At 39.0% G+C, this 17,468-nt stretch overlaps 1 protein-coding gene across 1 annotated transcript in view; it reads left to right on the plus strand.

The window, feature by feature from the left end:
• Window positions 1–275: 275 nt before the first annotated feature.
• The window catches only part of LOC104906870 (serine carboxypeptidase-like 7), a 63,094-nt gene continuing 45,901 nt past the window's right edge, over window positions 276–17,468 (plus strand). Inside the window, 2 exon segments of the mRNA XM_010695698.3 lie at window positions 276–596; window positions 777–922. Coding sequence (XP_010694000.2) covers window positions 442–596; window positions 777–922 — 301 coding nt within the window. The 5' untranslated portion in view covers window positions 276–441.

The raw sequence follows: 17,468 nt of genomic DNA on the forward strand, positions 1-17,468 counted from the left end.
CATGTAATTATGCGCAAAATTAAGCTTTTATATATGTATCTTATAAATATGTGTATATATAAATAATATTATTTATATTATATAACTTATTATATGCAAAATATTATTCCAAAATTGAGATTATTGTTATAATTCATGTTGGCTTTACGCACGCGGTGGTCCAACTAGTATAGAAAAAAAAAATGTGGAGAAGAGGAGCTAAGCGTATACTGCTCTAAATACTTCACCGGTCTACCCGACTACCCCCATGTGTCATTATTATCATTATTTTTTGAATAGAACCCCATGTGTGATTATTTAATTCTCTGTCGTATGGACACTTCATTCACCCAATTATTTTACAATTATACTCCTTCAGTTTCGCCATTCAGCCATTCCCTTGTGTAAAGATTATCCGCGTGATTGGTGATTCCAACAGTTCATCTAGATTGTAGAGTAAAAATGGTAAAGCTAACAGTGAGAAACATACTTCAAATTCTTTTTGTTGAAATTTCCTTACTCCTCCTAATCCTAACAGCAATTTCTGCTTTCTCACCCAATATTGTCAAATCCATACCTGGGTATCCGGGCGACCTTCCATTTTATCTTGAAACTGGGTAATTTTTTTTTTTTTTTTGAATTGATACTTCCTCTGTTCCCTTGTGATGTTTCTAGTTAAAAATCTTTTTAAGAGACAAAAAACATCAGAAGATAAGACATGGGAGTAAGTTTTATGTAATTCCTCAAACTTAATTTTGGTGGGTTTTGACATGGAAAATGAATTGAATTGCATGCAGGTATGTTGGGGTAGGAAAAGATGAAGAAGTGAAGCTATTTTACTACTTTATTAAGTCGGAGAGAGACCCTGAAAGAGACCCGCTTATGCTGTGGCTCACTGGAGGTCCTGGTTGCTCTGCTTTTTCCGGACTTGTTATAGAGATTGGTATGTTATTCTTTCTTCTTTTTGTAAATTTTAGAGGGTGATCTACTGACCTTTTGTTTTACAAATAACTAGTAAAAAAACTAAAATGAACCCGGTGCACACAAATTTACAAATAACTAGTAAAAAAACTAAAATGAACCCGGTGCACACTAATTTAGTGTACACCTTATCCATCTCACGTGAGTTTTAATGATTACAGCTTTTCGTTTTTGCCGCGTTTAGTATTGCATGTCATAGTGTATTTCAAAAATAATATAGTGTATTTTAAAATGATATAGTGTATTCTAAAATCATAGTGTTTTGCTGAGTTTTTTGGCATGATAGTGTTGCATGTTATAGTGTATATTGACATGATATCGTGTATTTTGAAATGATATAGTGTCTTTTGACATCATAGTGTTTTGCTGTGTTTTTTGACATGATAGTGTTGCATGATATAGCGTATTTTCAAATATTATAGCGTAGTTTATTTGTATATTACACAAAATTATCATAATCGATCGTTATAGTGTTTGACATGATAGTGTATTTTGACATGATATAGTATATTTTAAAATGATATAGTGTATGTTTGTTCTGAACAACTGTTTTTGTTAAAATTTTAGGGCGAGAGAATCTTATTAAAGAGAGAGAAATCGCGCAGATTTTGAAAAACAGGAGTGACTAGTTTGTAGTGAGGCACATGTGTAGGCCTGGTCCACACCATTTTAATGTGAACCGGGTCCACACAAGACGGATTGTATAACTAGATAGGTGGAATTTTGTAAATTGATTCTAGCTGCTACCCTCAACTTTATATGAAGTAACTTTCGTGACCTCAATTTCTAAATTCTTTTAACAAACCAGAATCTAGTTAAGAAAAATGCTTTTTTTTTCCTGCAAAAAAAAGACTAACCTAAGTTCTTATTTTTCATGATGCACCTCAACATTGCCAAATTATGATTTCCATGAAATTAAGAATTTGACCGTTCTTATCGTTGATGAATAATGAAACTTTTGTAAACGTGTTGACAATTATACCAACAACACAACTATATCGCCGGAAATGTCCATCACTAATATTTGATCAAACTAGAAATTAGCAAATTTGAAAACATACCCATAATTTCTTCATGCATGCTGCATCAAATCAACCAAAGAAAAAGATGATTACTCAAAACAAATTTCTGGGTTCTTTATGGGTGATTGAGTCTGACATTCACAACTCATTATCATGTATAATGCTAAAGAATTTTACAATATTAGAAAAACAACCCAGTTCAAACCAAGTGCACCTGAAGTGGTGGGAGAAATTCCACCACATTTGAAACGTACCTAGAAAGGGAAATAATTTTTTCTTAATTAATTTTTGAAAATAAGGTTACAAAAGTTACTTTATACAAAGTTAAGGGTCACGATTTAAAATAAGTAAAAAGAATTTCCACCATCTTACATTCTACTAAATAGAGGGTCACTTATGTTTTGATGGATACCTCATCAATTTTTTTGATTAGGCTGGATACCTTATCAATGGAGTAATGATCGACTGCTTTTCCCCTAAAAATAAAATAAAAATAGAGGGTCACTGTTTAGAATTCCCCTTTTTTTATCGTTTTTTCAGGAGGGGTAGTGGTATTTCAAAATTCATGGGGTACTCCTATAGTTTGCAAAATGCACCAGGTATCTTTATTATTTCAATAAGATGCATGAAATGCCACTAATGACTAACGATGTAAAGTTTATGTTAGTTATTAACCCTACATAATACCTCTAACCCTAATTAACCCCTCTAATGCAAACTTTACACGATGTTAGGGGGTTAGGGTTAGAGGGCTTAATTAGGATTTGAAGGGTTAATTAGGTTTAATGACTAACGCAAACTTGACACCGTTGGTCATTAAGGGAATTTCATTGAAATAGCTGGTTACGTGGTACATTTTTTAGACAATAGGGGTACCCCGGGAATTTTGAAATACCGTTTTTTATTTCAATTTTTATGATCGATTCTATCTCCGTCACTACATAGAGTTCCCATTTCTTTTGAACACAGGTATTAAGGAGAAATCATATGTGGGACCTTAACTGTATTAAATCAAAATTAAAAATTGAAGTTGGTACACTATTCATGAATTGTTTATTGAGGAAAAAGAATGTGGACCACCTTATAAAATCATATTGTTTATGGGGAAGTGAATAATATAATAAAAATGAAAGCTAGATAATAATTTAATTGGTGGACCCATACTAAATAAGGGAATGAGAAATCTATTTGGGACAAACATAAATGGAAAAATGGAAACGAGGGAGTATATTCTTCATTTTATTTTGTTTATGAATAATAATGATAGTATTATATACTCCCTCATGTTCGCTTTACAAAGCACTTGAAGGTTGTTTGGTACTCATTCTATCTAATACTAAGGTCCTATTTTTTTGGACTAAGAGAATTTCAACGGAACATAAAATAAGTCCAAAAGAACATGGCATAAGGCTATGTTTAGTTCACCTTATTTTTACTTAATTTAGAGCTCAAACCAAATAAGAAAAAATAAGTTTAGATTATATCTCAAAAAATAAGCTTTAGATATGATTAAGCTTATAAGAGAGCTTTTTATACATTACTTCCTCCAAATTTTAAATTTTTTCCTATTTATTGTAGAACCAAGACAAGGAGGAGAGAGGGTGTGAAATCAAGACAGAATGTGTCTATGAGACATTGTGGAATTAGGTGGATCCAATATGAAAATAAAGTAGGAGCAGTAAGAACTTTAAGAAAAAGTCTTAGGTTTCGTTCTTTTAAACTTATTTTTTTTGCTTATATGAACTTATCAAAACTTATTTAACTTATATTAACTTATCTAAACTACTCGAAATTTATCAGAACTTATTATACCTTATGAGATCTTATTTGACCTAATTTGAGCTTATTTGAACTTATTAGACCTAGTGTGTGAAACCTTAATCTTGCTTATCTTTACTGAAGTGATCATATCTGAACTTATTAGACCTTATCGTGAAATACTTTGACTTTTATATTGCCAATATACAACTATAAGTCTATAACCATTAACATCTTTAAATATTTATTAGGAATAGTACAAATTAGTCAAAAATATCCGTTGTGGGCTCCTATATGAATAGTGCAAAAGCTAAAGTGTTACAACCAATGAAAGAGGAGGAAATAGTAATAAAAACCATAACGGATTTTTCACAAAATTCACGGGGTATCCATATAGTTCGAAAAATACACCAGGTTCCCTTACTATTTCAACAAAATGCATGAAATGCCTTTAACGACTAACGATGTCAAGTTTCCGTTAGGTTTAGACAGCTAATTCCTTTCTCTCATCTTTTCCCCTTTCTTTCTTTTACCCCAATTCTCTCTCTCCTCTGTCTTGGGCCACCTGCCCTACACCACCTCTACACCACCAACCACCTTCTCCTTCCAACTTCTCTCTCCTCCGCATTTATCGCGCCACACCACCCACCCTTATAAATACGAATTCCAAATTGATACATTTATGCTTTTCAATTCCAAATCCAATCATTAAGCTTGTGAGCCACAACTGGTAGTAAGTAATCATGTCGATAATATATCCACAACAACATCACTAGGTCTCTTAGTTAGAATTAACTAACGAGAGTTATCAAGCCAATTTCACACAACACCTGCCTTTTCATACAGATAGTTCATACTACTTCTTCATACTTATCAATCTATATTCATCTAGACAATAATACTAGTTATCAAGTCCCCTCAACAATCACAATATAGGTCTGTCTCTTAGAATTAACTAAGGAGAGTTAACTTAAAACACACAACTCAAGCTTCATCGATCACAAGTTGATTATAGTAACTAAATATGATCCAAGTTATACCATTAGCTGAGTTCTTATTAACATAATCAGTAATAAAACCAAGTACAGACCATACTTATGGTCATATAGGGCGAGTTTATCTCATTAAAACAATTCCATTATCTAAGTGGGACTTCTTCAAAGTAATACATAACTTACATTGATTTATGTAGTTAAACACACTCTTTTACTTTAGTGAATCACTAGTCAAATAAGCCGACTTTATTATCTTATTTCGTTTATAGTCATCGAACTAAAATACTTTATCAACCAGATCTTCACTAATCTAATCCATAGTTAAAGTAAATTATCTCCCATACTCTTCTTATTATTAGCACTAATTAGTTAATTCGCTCTTCGACTTCATGTGAGACTACTAATTAAGTCAAAACCACATTTAAAGTCTAATTCATATGATACTCTAACTCATTGAACAATTTCAATCATATACTATGCTCTTTTAGATACTAATTCTTTAATCCATTAATACATCTTAGTAGGTACTATCGTTTAATAACGAATATAATATCAATCCTATAGTCAAATTACTTAATTCCAAATTAATAACTAAATAATACGGTTATAAAGCGATCCAATACATATCCACAACAATATCAACAACATCATCAAGTATACCCATGTATAACTAGAATTATGCTAACTTGATACTATCAATTAAATCTGAATTAAACAAATAGGTTCAATATCAAATTTCAACACATCAACCAAGAGGAATGTTCAAATCACTACTGGACTTATGAGCTATAAAACTACTCCGGAGTAACTCCATGTTATTAGCACAATTGTGTAGTCCTTTTCCTCCCTTTAATTAGATAAGGTAGCAGAATCTGTTCTTTCTCAAAGACTAGATCAATAGTTCTTAACTAATTACACATACGAGCATCATACACTTCTTAATTAGTATTCTTTTAGCTTATAATACAACCATGAACTTAAAGTACTGTAGACACTAAAAATTTATTAGTGTTTTACATGAAAATAAATTAATTATCATTGAGCTAAAATAAATATGATTAGCCCAATTTAATTATTTTAGCCCACTCAAATTACATATCCAAATTCGATCAAACAAATATAATTTGGGTTATAAAGTATTGGGCTAGCCCAGATTACTAGTCCATTAAGGTGGTCAAATGGCAAAGGTAAAAAAGACTTCTAAGTCATAAACGGGCCCAAACCCATAAATTACCAAGTCCATGAAGGGATCTCCATTCCCTATAAATAGACCTCACATCTCTCAGTTGAGGGGAGGGGAAAAATCATTATTCTCAAGAGCTCATAAAATTCTCTTAGAATTCTCTCTGCAATTAGTCAACAAGCACATCAAAATTGTGCCGACTATTCAGATACACTCAAACATATTCGACTGAGATTCAAGCTTTGTTAGCCCTCATTCGAATATACCTAAACAAAAACTCAAACTCAGGTTGACGTCGACAAAACGTCATCCCACACTCAAACTCAATTGACGTTGACAACAGGTCAGTCTACATTCAACTCCACGTCGACACCAACACGTGTCACTCTCAAGCTACGAAACAGAATCAGAGGACTTAGTTTATTTTTCATTATAAACTGTTTACAGAGATTGTACTCAATACATTTATTGAAATATAATTTCTTTGTTACTTTGTTTCTCGTCTTATTTATTTCGACTCGAAATTTTGTGTATACAGATTTTGGCACGCTCGGTGGGACCATCTCTGCCTCTCATCTCTGTTTCGTCATCAACAACAAATCTGAGAAATGCCTCAAGCAAGAACATCTCTCAATCTTCTGAAAACTCTGCTGACACCCCACGAAAATCTGTAACGTTGGGTGATTATATGGATGATATGACTCTTGGTTTTCGTACCAGAGGAATGAAGAAGGCTGCTATTGCTGCCGCCGCTGCAAAGCTCCGAACTGCGAAACGTTCCTACCAGGCCAAGAAAGCTCTCTAAGCCTATTGCTACTGAATCATCTGTCGTGCATGGCTCATACAAGGAGCGTGAAACCCCTTGTTTGGCTCAATCGCTTTGGCTGAACGTGAGCCATCATTGATTGCTTCTCAAATATGGAAGCAACTCTCATCTGATAAGTCAGACAGACTGACTGTCCACACTAGCCCTCTCTTTGACCCACTCAATGTGGGAGTGACGATGAGACAAGTGATGACATTGTTGACTCATCGCCTCTAAAGATTATCACTTAGAGGAACCCTTACTCTCTCAGTCGAACACTGCTGTTTATGGTGACTCGGCTAAGACAGTTGAGGAACAACTTGCTGAAATGAATAGCCTACTCCAAAAATTAATGAAGATGGAGAAGAAAAGATGCTCAAATCCGACTCCAAAATGAGCAAATCGCTGCCCTCAACAAGAAACTTGAGGGAGACGACTCAGCATCAAGACTGGATGGGGTGAAAGCGAAGGCGATAGTGGTGAAGACGATCGCCGCCCACCCACAGCTCGACAACTTGAGTTATTAGTAGCTCACGCTATCAAAAATCAACTCGGGGAAAGTTCTCAAGGCAGTCATCGGTATGTAAAGCCTTATACCAAAAGAATTGACAAGCTGCAGATGCCACTTGGCTATCAGCCCCCCAAGTTCCAGCATAGGAAATCCTAAGCAAGACATTGCTCACTTTGTGGAAACATGCAATAATGCTGGTACCACAGATGATTTCCTGGTCAAACAATTCGTTCGTTCTCTTAAAGGCATGGCCTTTGACTGGTACACTGATTTACCCTCACAATCCATCGACAGTTGGGATCAAATGGAGGAGGAATTCCTGAACAGGTTCTATAGCACTCGACGTATTGTCAGTATGACTGAACTAACTAAGACTCACCAGTGGAAGGATGAGCCAGTCATCGATTACATCAATCGTTGGCGCGCATTGAGTCTAGAGTGTAAAGATCGCCTGACTGAAGTCTCTGCTGTTGAGATGTGCATTCAAGGGATGGATTGGGACTTGCTTTATATTTTGCAAGGTATAAAGCCTAGGACTTTTCAGGAGTTGGCTACGCGAGCTCATGACATGGAGCTTACCATTGCCAACAATAGAGGCAAAAGCAACACTTCTTCAGAGTACAAGAAAGAGAAGAAGGATTTTAAGAAAACTGACAAGACTGCCAAAAGTTCGACTAAGGAGTCAATGTCGATCACGACTACCTCCTCGCCTGTCAAGATCTCTAGCAAGGCTGGTACTGAAAACAATAAGGGTTCACCTTCCAAAGAACCTAGGAAAAATAGGCCAACCTTGAAAGAACTCCAAGCAAAGAAATATCCATTTCCAGACTCTGATTTATCAGGGATGTTAGATGATTTGCTTGAAAACAAAGTCATTGAATTGCCCGAAGCTAAGCGTCCTGCGGAGGTCGGTAGGACTTCTGATCCTAACTACTGTCGGTACCACAGGCTGATTAGTCATCCTATAGAAAAGTGTATAACACTCAAGGAGAGAATCATGCAACTTGCAAAGGATGGGAAGATTGTATTGGATTTTGATGAAGTTGTCGAAGCTAATCATGCCTCTGCAATGTTAGATTCTTATTGGGAGGCTCAAACTTTGCAGTTTGGGAGTCTGGAGCCAGTAATTGTACATGTGTTGCGACCAGTTCTTCAAGTTGATGAGGTGCCATTTATTGAGCACAGTAGCCCAACTAGCAACCAACAAGAAGAGGATGACGAAGGGTGGACGTTAGTCACTAGAAGGAGGCCTAGACGACAGTCGAAGCCTCAACCAAAGGTTGCTTGTCGTAAGAAGAAGCACCAAAAAAGGAAAAGCTCAAGACGCTCGAAAGAAAAGAAAAAGTCAAAAAAGCATACTAAACAACAAGTATTGCATTGACTTACTTGAACAAGACCCACTTACTCCTGTAATCTTGAAGAATTCTTTCCTGAAGATTACTTTACTACGGTTACTGTTAATGCTACCTCATTCGTTGAGAATAATGAAGAAAAAGAAGAAGAGGGAGATCAAGAGAAGGTTAAAGAAAATGAAGTCTCTGTTAAAGTGACTGTTCAACATTCAGGGTCAGAGATAGATCCAAAGATATTATCTATCTTAGAAGCTCTTCCTACACGCATGGGATGGAGGCAGATCTTTCATTTGCCTCGAGAAATGTGTCGACAGGTGGCTCTTGCACTTCAGCATCCAGAACTATACCTTGACAAAGTGAAAGATGCTGGAGAGCCAATAGAAAGTTCGGCTAAATGCACGTCATGTAATTTTGCCTTAGCCTTCACTGATGAAGACTTATTGTTGGGTTCAAAACCTCACAACCGACCCTTGTTTGTTGCTGGTTATATTTTTGGCCAGAGAGTGAATCGTATCTTAGTGGATGGAGGTTCAGCTGTCAACATCATGCCAAAGTCCACCATGATTGATTTGGGGATCACTATGGAAGATCTTTCTGATAGTCGTCTAATGATCCAGGGGTTCAATTTGAACAGTCAGCGTGCCATAGGCATAATACGTCTTAACCTTGTGATGGGAGAGTTAACATCATCTACTCTCTTCCATGTCATAGATACAAAGACGTCATATAAAATGTTGCTTGGACGACCATGGTTACACGAAAATGGGGTGGTCGCATCAACCCTTCATCAATGTCTGAAATTTTATCGAGGAGGAGAGAAGAAAATAAATGGAGATGTAAAACCCTTTAGCATGACAGATTCGTACTTTGCCGATGCTAAGTTTTTTGAAGATGAAGAACCCTCGAGTGAAATGTTGCCATCTAAAATTCCTTCAACGGGGAAAAGGGGTACAAACAAAAATGGTGACATTCCATCGTCATCAAGCTCTAGGGAGTCAACCACCACTGAGATGCAACAACAAAAATACAGGGAGAAGGTAAAAGAAGAAGTTGTTGCTCAACCCCTTAAAGCAATGAAGAATTCAGTAACTACTCCAGTTTTGCGATATATTCCTAAATCACGTCGTAAGGAAGGGGAATCACCTTTTGCAGGGCATCAGGTCATGAAAGTAGATCCAAAGGAAGAAAAAGGAGTAGATGAGACTACTCTCCAATGTTTAAAGCAAGAAGTGGTTGTTCCTTTGCCTAGAGCCAACCACAATCAAATTGCTAAGCCTCCGACATCGGAATCTGTTGATCAATCTAGGAGAAAATGGCTTAACAAGGGTAAATTTGACCCAAACGCTTATAAGCTCTTGGCGAACTCTGGTTATGACTTCGAAAATCCAGCGTCCATGGGAAATGTTATTGAGGTTAAGCCTCATGGAATCAATGACACACAAAAGAGATTACAAGAATATGGCGTTGAGGTACGTCCGACTAAAGTTGGTTTGGGATTTGAAGCTCCAACACCCATCAAAATTTCCGCACGGCGTAGAGGGACAACCTCTTCTTCACAATATATTACTGCGGAGGAAGTCGAAGAAAATGAGGGTGAAGAAGGTGCGACCCAGCAAAAAATATCGGTCTTTGATCGAATACAGTCGCCTGTCATAAAGAACCATACATCGGTTTTTGACAGACTTGGTGGACATGAGCTAAATGAAGGTGTGAAACCAAAAACACGAACACCCTTACAAGCTTCTCGATTCTCTAAGAAGAAGGCATCTGTCTTTAAACGTCTTGGCGCATCGACCTCAATTGATAAACAACCAAGACGGTCGGTACTAAGTCGCATCACAAGAAGCAAAGATGAAGTCAAAGGCGAGGACGCACCTCAAAGTGTTATTCCATCTCGCATGAGGCGTACACAGGTGGTAGACATCATTGAACATACACCTTTGAAAGCCAAAGGTCGTGTCATAGTGTTAACAAATCAAAGGAGTTCGCCTAGTCAAGAAAAAGAAAAGGATGTTGAATTTGTTTCTTCAAACCATATCACAGGGCATGAGGCTCCTGAAAGTGACGAGGAGATGGAAACAGATGAGGCTCCTAAAACTCTTGAAGATGGGGGGCAAGCCACCGTTGATGAGTTAAAAGAGTTAAACCTTGGAACTCAAGAAGAGCCACGCCCTGTCTACGTAGCGCTTCTCTTACCCAACAGAAGAACAAAAATATTCCATGTTACTCTCTGATATAAAGACGTATTTGCATGGAGCTATAAGGAGATGCCAGGACTCGACCCGAAAGTCGCTGTCCATCGTTTAGCCATCAAAAAGGGTGTCAGTCCAAAGAAGCAATCTCAAAGACGTTTCAGGCCAGAACTAATTCCTGAAATTGAGGCAGAAGTAAACAAGCTCATTGATGCAGGATTTATTCGTGAAGTCAAGTACCCTACTTGGATAGCAAACATTGTGCCAGTACGAAAGAAAAATGGACAGTTACGAGTTTGTGTGGACTTCCGCGATTTAATGAGGCTGTTCCAAAGGATGATTTCCCACTCCCCGTAACGGAAATCATGATTGATGCTACCACTGGTCATGAGGCTTTGTCATTTATGGATTGTACTGCTGGATACAATCAAATCCACATGGCTCCTGAAGATCAAGAAGCAACTGCATTTCAACCCCTAAAGGGATATTCTGTTACAAAGTTATGCCTTTCGGCTTGAAAAATGCCGGAGCTACGTATCAGCGTGCAATGCAGAAAATTTTCGAAGATATGATGCATCAAATTGTGGAATGCTACGTAGACGACTTGGTGGTAAAGTCTAAGAAGAAGGAGAATCATTTACATGACCTTCGTCAAGTCTTCGAAAGATTGCGAAAATGGAAATTAAAGATGAACCCTCTCAAGTGCGCTTTCGGCGTCACCTCAGGAAAGTTTCTAGGCTTCATTGTCAGGCACAGGGGCATTGAAATTGATCAAGCAAAGATTAAGGCCATCCAAGAGATGCCTGAACCTAAGAACCTCAAGGAGTTGCGTGGCCTCCAAGGGCGTCTCGCTTACATTCGAAGGTTTATTTCCAATTTGGCAGGCAGATGTCATCCTTTTAGTCATCTCATGAAAAAGGATGCCCCATTCAAATGGGATGACTCATGTAAAAAGGCCTTCGAAAGTATCAAGAAGTATTTGTCTTCTCCCCCCGTCTTGGGGGCACCAATAAAAGGGAAACCACTCATCCTTTATATCGCGGCGCAGGAGCGATCCCTGGGGGCAATGTGTGCTCAAGAGCAAGAAGATCGTAAGGAGACAGCTCTTTATTATTTAAGCCGAACTTTGGTGGGTGCTGAATTGAATTACTCCCCCATTGAAAAAATTTGCCTTGCTTTGATTTTTGCAATCCAAAAATTAAGACATTACATGCAAGCACATACAGTTCATGTCATCTCAAGGTCTGACCCAATAAAATACATTCTCTCAAGGCCCGTGTTGTCTGGCAGACTTGCAAAGTGGGCTATGCTTCTGAAACAATATGACATTGTGTATGTTCCGCAAAAGGCTGTCAAGGGGCAAGCGATAGCAGATTTTTTCGCGGACCACCCAGTCCCTGCAGAATGGGAGATATCAGATGATTTGCCAGGTGAAGACGTGTTTTTCATTGAAATACTCCCACCTTGGAAAATGTACTTTGACGGTGCCGCTCGTCATGACGGTGCGGGAGCTGGAGTTGTCTTCATTTCTCCAGAAAAGTGTATACTGCCATACTCTTTTATGCTAACTCAACTGTGCTCCAATAATATGGCTGAGTACCAAGCACTCATAATAGGCCTCCAAATGGCAATCGAAATGGGACTTAGAGATTTAGACATTCACGGGGACTCCCAATTGGTCCTAAAACAACTATCAGGTGAATATGAAGTCAAAAAGAATGATTTAATCCCTTGTCAAAGGCAAGCATCACAATTGCTTGACAAACTCGATACCGTCAAGTTAGAACATGTTCCAAGGAGTGCCAACAAGATGGCTGACGCGCTAGCTGGGCTTGCAGCCACTTTGGCACTGGGGGCAGAAGAAAGAATGTATGTACCCGTTTGCAAACAATGGGTTGTTACTCCTGATGACGATGGTGTTGAGAATATGCTGAAGAAGTCGACATAATCTCTGTCTATCAAATCGACAAAGAAGATTGGCGTCAACCAATTATCGATTATTTGGAACATGAAAAATTGCCAAGTGATCCAAAACATAAGACAGAGATTCGTCGTCGAGCCTCACGATTTATATATTATAAGGGGACTCTCTATCGACGATCCTTTCATGGTCTTTGGTTAAGATGTCTTGGAGATGAAGAAGCAAAACAAACCATGGAGGAAGCTCACTCTGGAGTCTGTGGCGCTCATCAGTCTGGTCCAAAACTACATGACCGTATTAAAAGAATGGGTTACTATTGGCCAACCATGGTACAAGATAGCATGGACTATGCAAAGAAATGTGAAGCCTGCCAATTTCACGCTAACTTCATTCATCAACCTCCAGAGCCATTGCACCCCACAGTCGCATCCTGGCCATTTGAAGCATGGGGACTCGATGTAGTTGGCCCAATTACACCAAAGTCATCTGCTGGACAAGCGTATATTTTGGCAGCGACTGATTATTTTTCTAAGTGGGCAGAAGCCATCCCCCTACGTGAAGTGAAAAAAGAAAATGTTGTTGACTTCATTCGTACTCACATCATCTACAGATATGGTGTACCCCAACGAATTGTCACGGACAATGGAACACCATTTTACAATAAGTTGATGAAAAACTTATGTGAGAAGTTTAAATTCACACAACATAGATCATCAATGTACAATGCACCTGCAAATGGTTTAGCTGAAGCGTTCAACAAGACACTTTGTAGTTTATTGAGCAAAGTGGTCGCCAAGTCCAAACGTGATTGGCATGAAAGAATAGGGGAAGCTTTATGGGCATACAGAACGACATATAAATCAGCAACACAATCAACCCCATACTCGTTGGTGTATGGCGTTGAGGCAGTTCTCCCCCTGAACTTCAAATTCCATCATTGCGAATTGCCATACAGGAAGGCTTGACGTCTGATGAAAATGATAAACTCCGACTTGCTGAGTTGGAGGCGCTTGACGAAAAAAGACTCCAAGCACAACAAAAATCTGAGTGCTACCAAGCTCGCCTGTCACGCGCTTTCAATAAGAAAGTTCGACCTCGCTCCTTTCAAGTTGGAGACATGGTCCTAGCAATTAAGAGACCCATCATTATTTCTCGCAAGACGGGAAGTAAATTCAGTTCTAAATGGGATGGTCCATACGTTGTCAAAGAGGTGTACACTAATGGGGCCTATAAAATTGTTGACGCTGACGGATTACGGGTGGGGCCTATCAACGGCAAGTTTCTGAAGCGCTACTACTCATGAAAAGTAAGAACATCGTTAACTCCTAAGCAAGAGGATAAACTGCATATGTTGAAAGAAACATACGTGCATTTGAACTACGTTGGCTTGATCTTGTAAAAGCAATTTGTTGATTTTACAAGTACGTAGGCAGCTAGGGTAACATAAAAATTACTCGAGTGCAGCACACCACACCAACAAAAAAAAAAAAAAAAAATTGTAATACTCCTGGCCCGCAAGAGTATAAACTGTGAACGGCGAAATAAAAAAACAAAAAAAATTGTAATACTCCTGGCCCGCAAGAGTATAAACTGTGAACGGCGAAACAAAAAAACAAAAAAAATTGTAATACTCCTGGCCCGCAAGAGTATAAACTGTGAACGGGAAACAAAAACAAAAAAAAAAAAAAAAAAAAAAGGGACGATGCGTTCATCTCATAAAAAAATAAAAGCAAATAAAACAAAATATGTGTTCAGTCTCAATCCATCCACTCAAAGGGTTTGATCGCAGATTGTAGTTCGAGAAGGTTCACCCTATGTTGTTCGAGTTGGGAAATCTCATCAGTACTCAAAGATGGTGTTGCTGCTAACTCATCCAGGGTTTGTTTCACAGCCTTTATTTGTTCTTCATAGGACATCAAACGGGTTTTGTTAGCCGCCAACTCATCAGAAAATGAACTTTCTCCTCACAAGCTTTTTGTAACTCAGCTTCTAGATCACTTACCCTTTTTGTGACTGTTGCATCATGTTCCTCTAATAGTTTTTGCTTCTCTTGCTCTTTAACAAAATCGGACTCAGCTTGTTTCAGCAACTCTGACTGAGCACGCATGTCATGCTCCACCTGCTCTGACCGCTGGCGCCCTGCAACTTCTGCCTCTAAAGCAAGATAAGTCTTGACAGACCAAAAATAGGAATCAACCTTATGCTTCAGCGGACGTGGGTCACCCTTAAGGTTTTGTATGCCTTTATACACCATGCGAGCTTCTGCATATTTTTCCTCAATCTCAGAAAAAGGCGATTGTTGTAACATGGTCAGATAGCCTGCTCCAATGCTTCTGATAGCGTTGGTAAAGATGGTAGAAGAATTAGGCCCTGGACAAAAAGTGTTAGAAGATGTAGTAGGAATGTGATCACCCTTTATAGCGTCATCTGAGGCGTTCACATCGTTAGGGTGAATATCCAAAGCCCTAGAGGCGACTTCAAGAGAATGAGGACCTTGAATCGATCGTTCACTACGAGTTGATGAAGATAGGCAAATTCGATGAGTCTCTTTCGCTTGGTCCACATGCGTCGAATCCTGGGCGACCCTTAATTCCTTTCCTTTTCTGGTTGGAGGATGCGTATCGCCCTCTACAACCCGATTATCATCTACAATGTCTTGAATGCCCGCATCCAAGTCGATGTCACCGTCCTGAAAGGAAATCAATAAATAAAAGGAAGCAATTAAAGGAAAAGAAGGAAAAGAAGAGAAGTCGAACTTACCAAATGAAGATCGGTAGGAAGAAAAGGAGAATTTGGTATGTTATCAAAAAACTCCGTAAAGCTCGATGCACCAACTCCTTGAGCCTGGGAGGTTGACTTCCTCTTCCCATTACGTTTGTGTTTAAAATTGACATCGGATTCTGTGTCACTAGTGTCTGCACCATTAATGGAACCATGACGATCTGCTGTTGGTTTATTACTGCGGTTGTCAGGAGTGCCGCTAAGACGTAAATCGTCATCTTTTGGCGGCTCCAAACGCCTTCCATCATTATGTCGTGGACCGTGCTTGTACTTTGATGCATCAGTCAGGGCGCTTGAACAAAGCATTTCAACATTCTTCCTCAAATCCCCAATAGACACTTTAGGCCACCAGCTAGCAAATTCAGATGTCACCAATTTTTCCAGTCTAGTGATTGGCATGGTGTAAAAACACGAGACTGGCTTTCCGTAAACAAAAGCAGCGTCCAATAACGCAAAGCTTCATAGTAAGACACCTGCCGTTCTTGTACATCACGACGCAGTAAGCCAGTGTAATCTTGGCAATAGCCAAACTGTCGTGCAAATCGATGTGGGGAGTAAGGTTCAACATGAAACTTGTCGCAGGAACGCAAGACGAGGTAACCTGATCGAATAGAAACCATATAACTGAATTTGACAGGGTCTAGTTGACCGTCATCATGCAAAAGGTCATGTTTGCTCTTGTTCAACATGGTGCAACCCACGTTAATTGACGCCCCTGCATGTATAAGACTATGAGCATCATCTCCGTTAAAGAATTTTGATCCTTGTGCACCCGAATATATAACCATCCAAGGACCAGGTGGGACAGGGTCGGCGTCATGGTGAGTGTTGAAATAATATGCTAACCAACCATAAAGGTAATGTGCTGGGAAGAAGGTCTTTGAATAAGCTGGTTTCGGAGCGCTTGCAATAGCATTCAGACCGCGATATATACTGGAAAGCACTGGAACTGCAAGACTAAAGGTGTGCCCACATGCCATCAAGACAGCAATCTCAAAAGTGCTCGGTCTAATCAACCTCTCTTCAGAGTCAGGCAACACAAAAGTGCATAACCAACAAGTATAAAGGCAGCAACATAAGTGTTCGTCCTCCTATTCACACCTTTGAGTCCAAGAAGGTTAAACATATCTGATTCTGCTTTCTCCCAAACAATCGGCTGGGTTTCAATGTTTACGCTTGGATTAGCAGTAAATTTTGGGCGAGACTCAGAGTATCTGCGCCTCTTGGTAGGCTCCTTGTGAACTCTCTTCTGTTTACACCAAAAATCAATCCAGCTTTGAGCGCTCACACCTTTCCTAGAGTGGGGTCCTTTGTTAGGGTATGATAAACAACAAACAGTATCTCACAAGCTTGAGATAGTAATCGTCTGCCCTCTTTGTCTCGAGCACGCATGATGTTGTAGCTAGGGACTGTCTCATCATAAATTTTTCCGACGATGGGTAACCCTCCAAACTTGTACAAGTCCCACAATGAAATAGACCACTCGCCAGTCATGGTATGAAGTGTATTACTAGTAGGACACCAGCTCTCACAAAATGAGCGAATGATGTCTGGGTTCTTGTCATACAGAAAAGAGAAGCTTGGACTGCAGGGTAAATAGAACAAGAGTCGAGAATTGACCCAAAACGAGACAAAACATCCTCAGTCCACTCCCAATAACCGGGCAGGTAAACCGCCTCGCCCGAGATCCTCAAACTTTTAGAGCCCCACCGCACCGAACCTGAAATGATTCTGCGACCAAGCATCGATGAAGACGTAGGAAGCTCAAAGTTGTCTCGAACAGTGCTTTTAAGGACATACATCGGAGTTACGTCGTGGGACCCCTTGCTCACCTTTACTGACATTTCACTCAGTAAAGATCCTTTGTTAATGTGTGTATGCATGCCATCAGGACGAAGCAATGATTTGTGAATAACAAAAGTAATGCCAGTTCGTAGATCATCTTCTTCATTGTCAATTAAAGAAAGATGAATGTCATCGCCATGCTT

The sequence above is a fragment of the Beta vulgaris genome, chromosome 3, assembly GCF_026745355.1.
Source record: "Beta vulgaris subsp. vulgaris cultivar EL10 chromosome 3, EL10.2, whole genome shotgun sequence".
Classification (NCBI taxonomy): Eukaryota; Viridiplantae; Streptophyta; class Magnoliopsida; order Caryophyllales; family Amaranthaceae; genus Beta; species Beta vulgaris.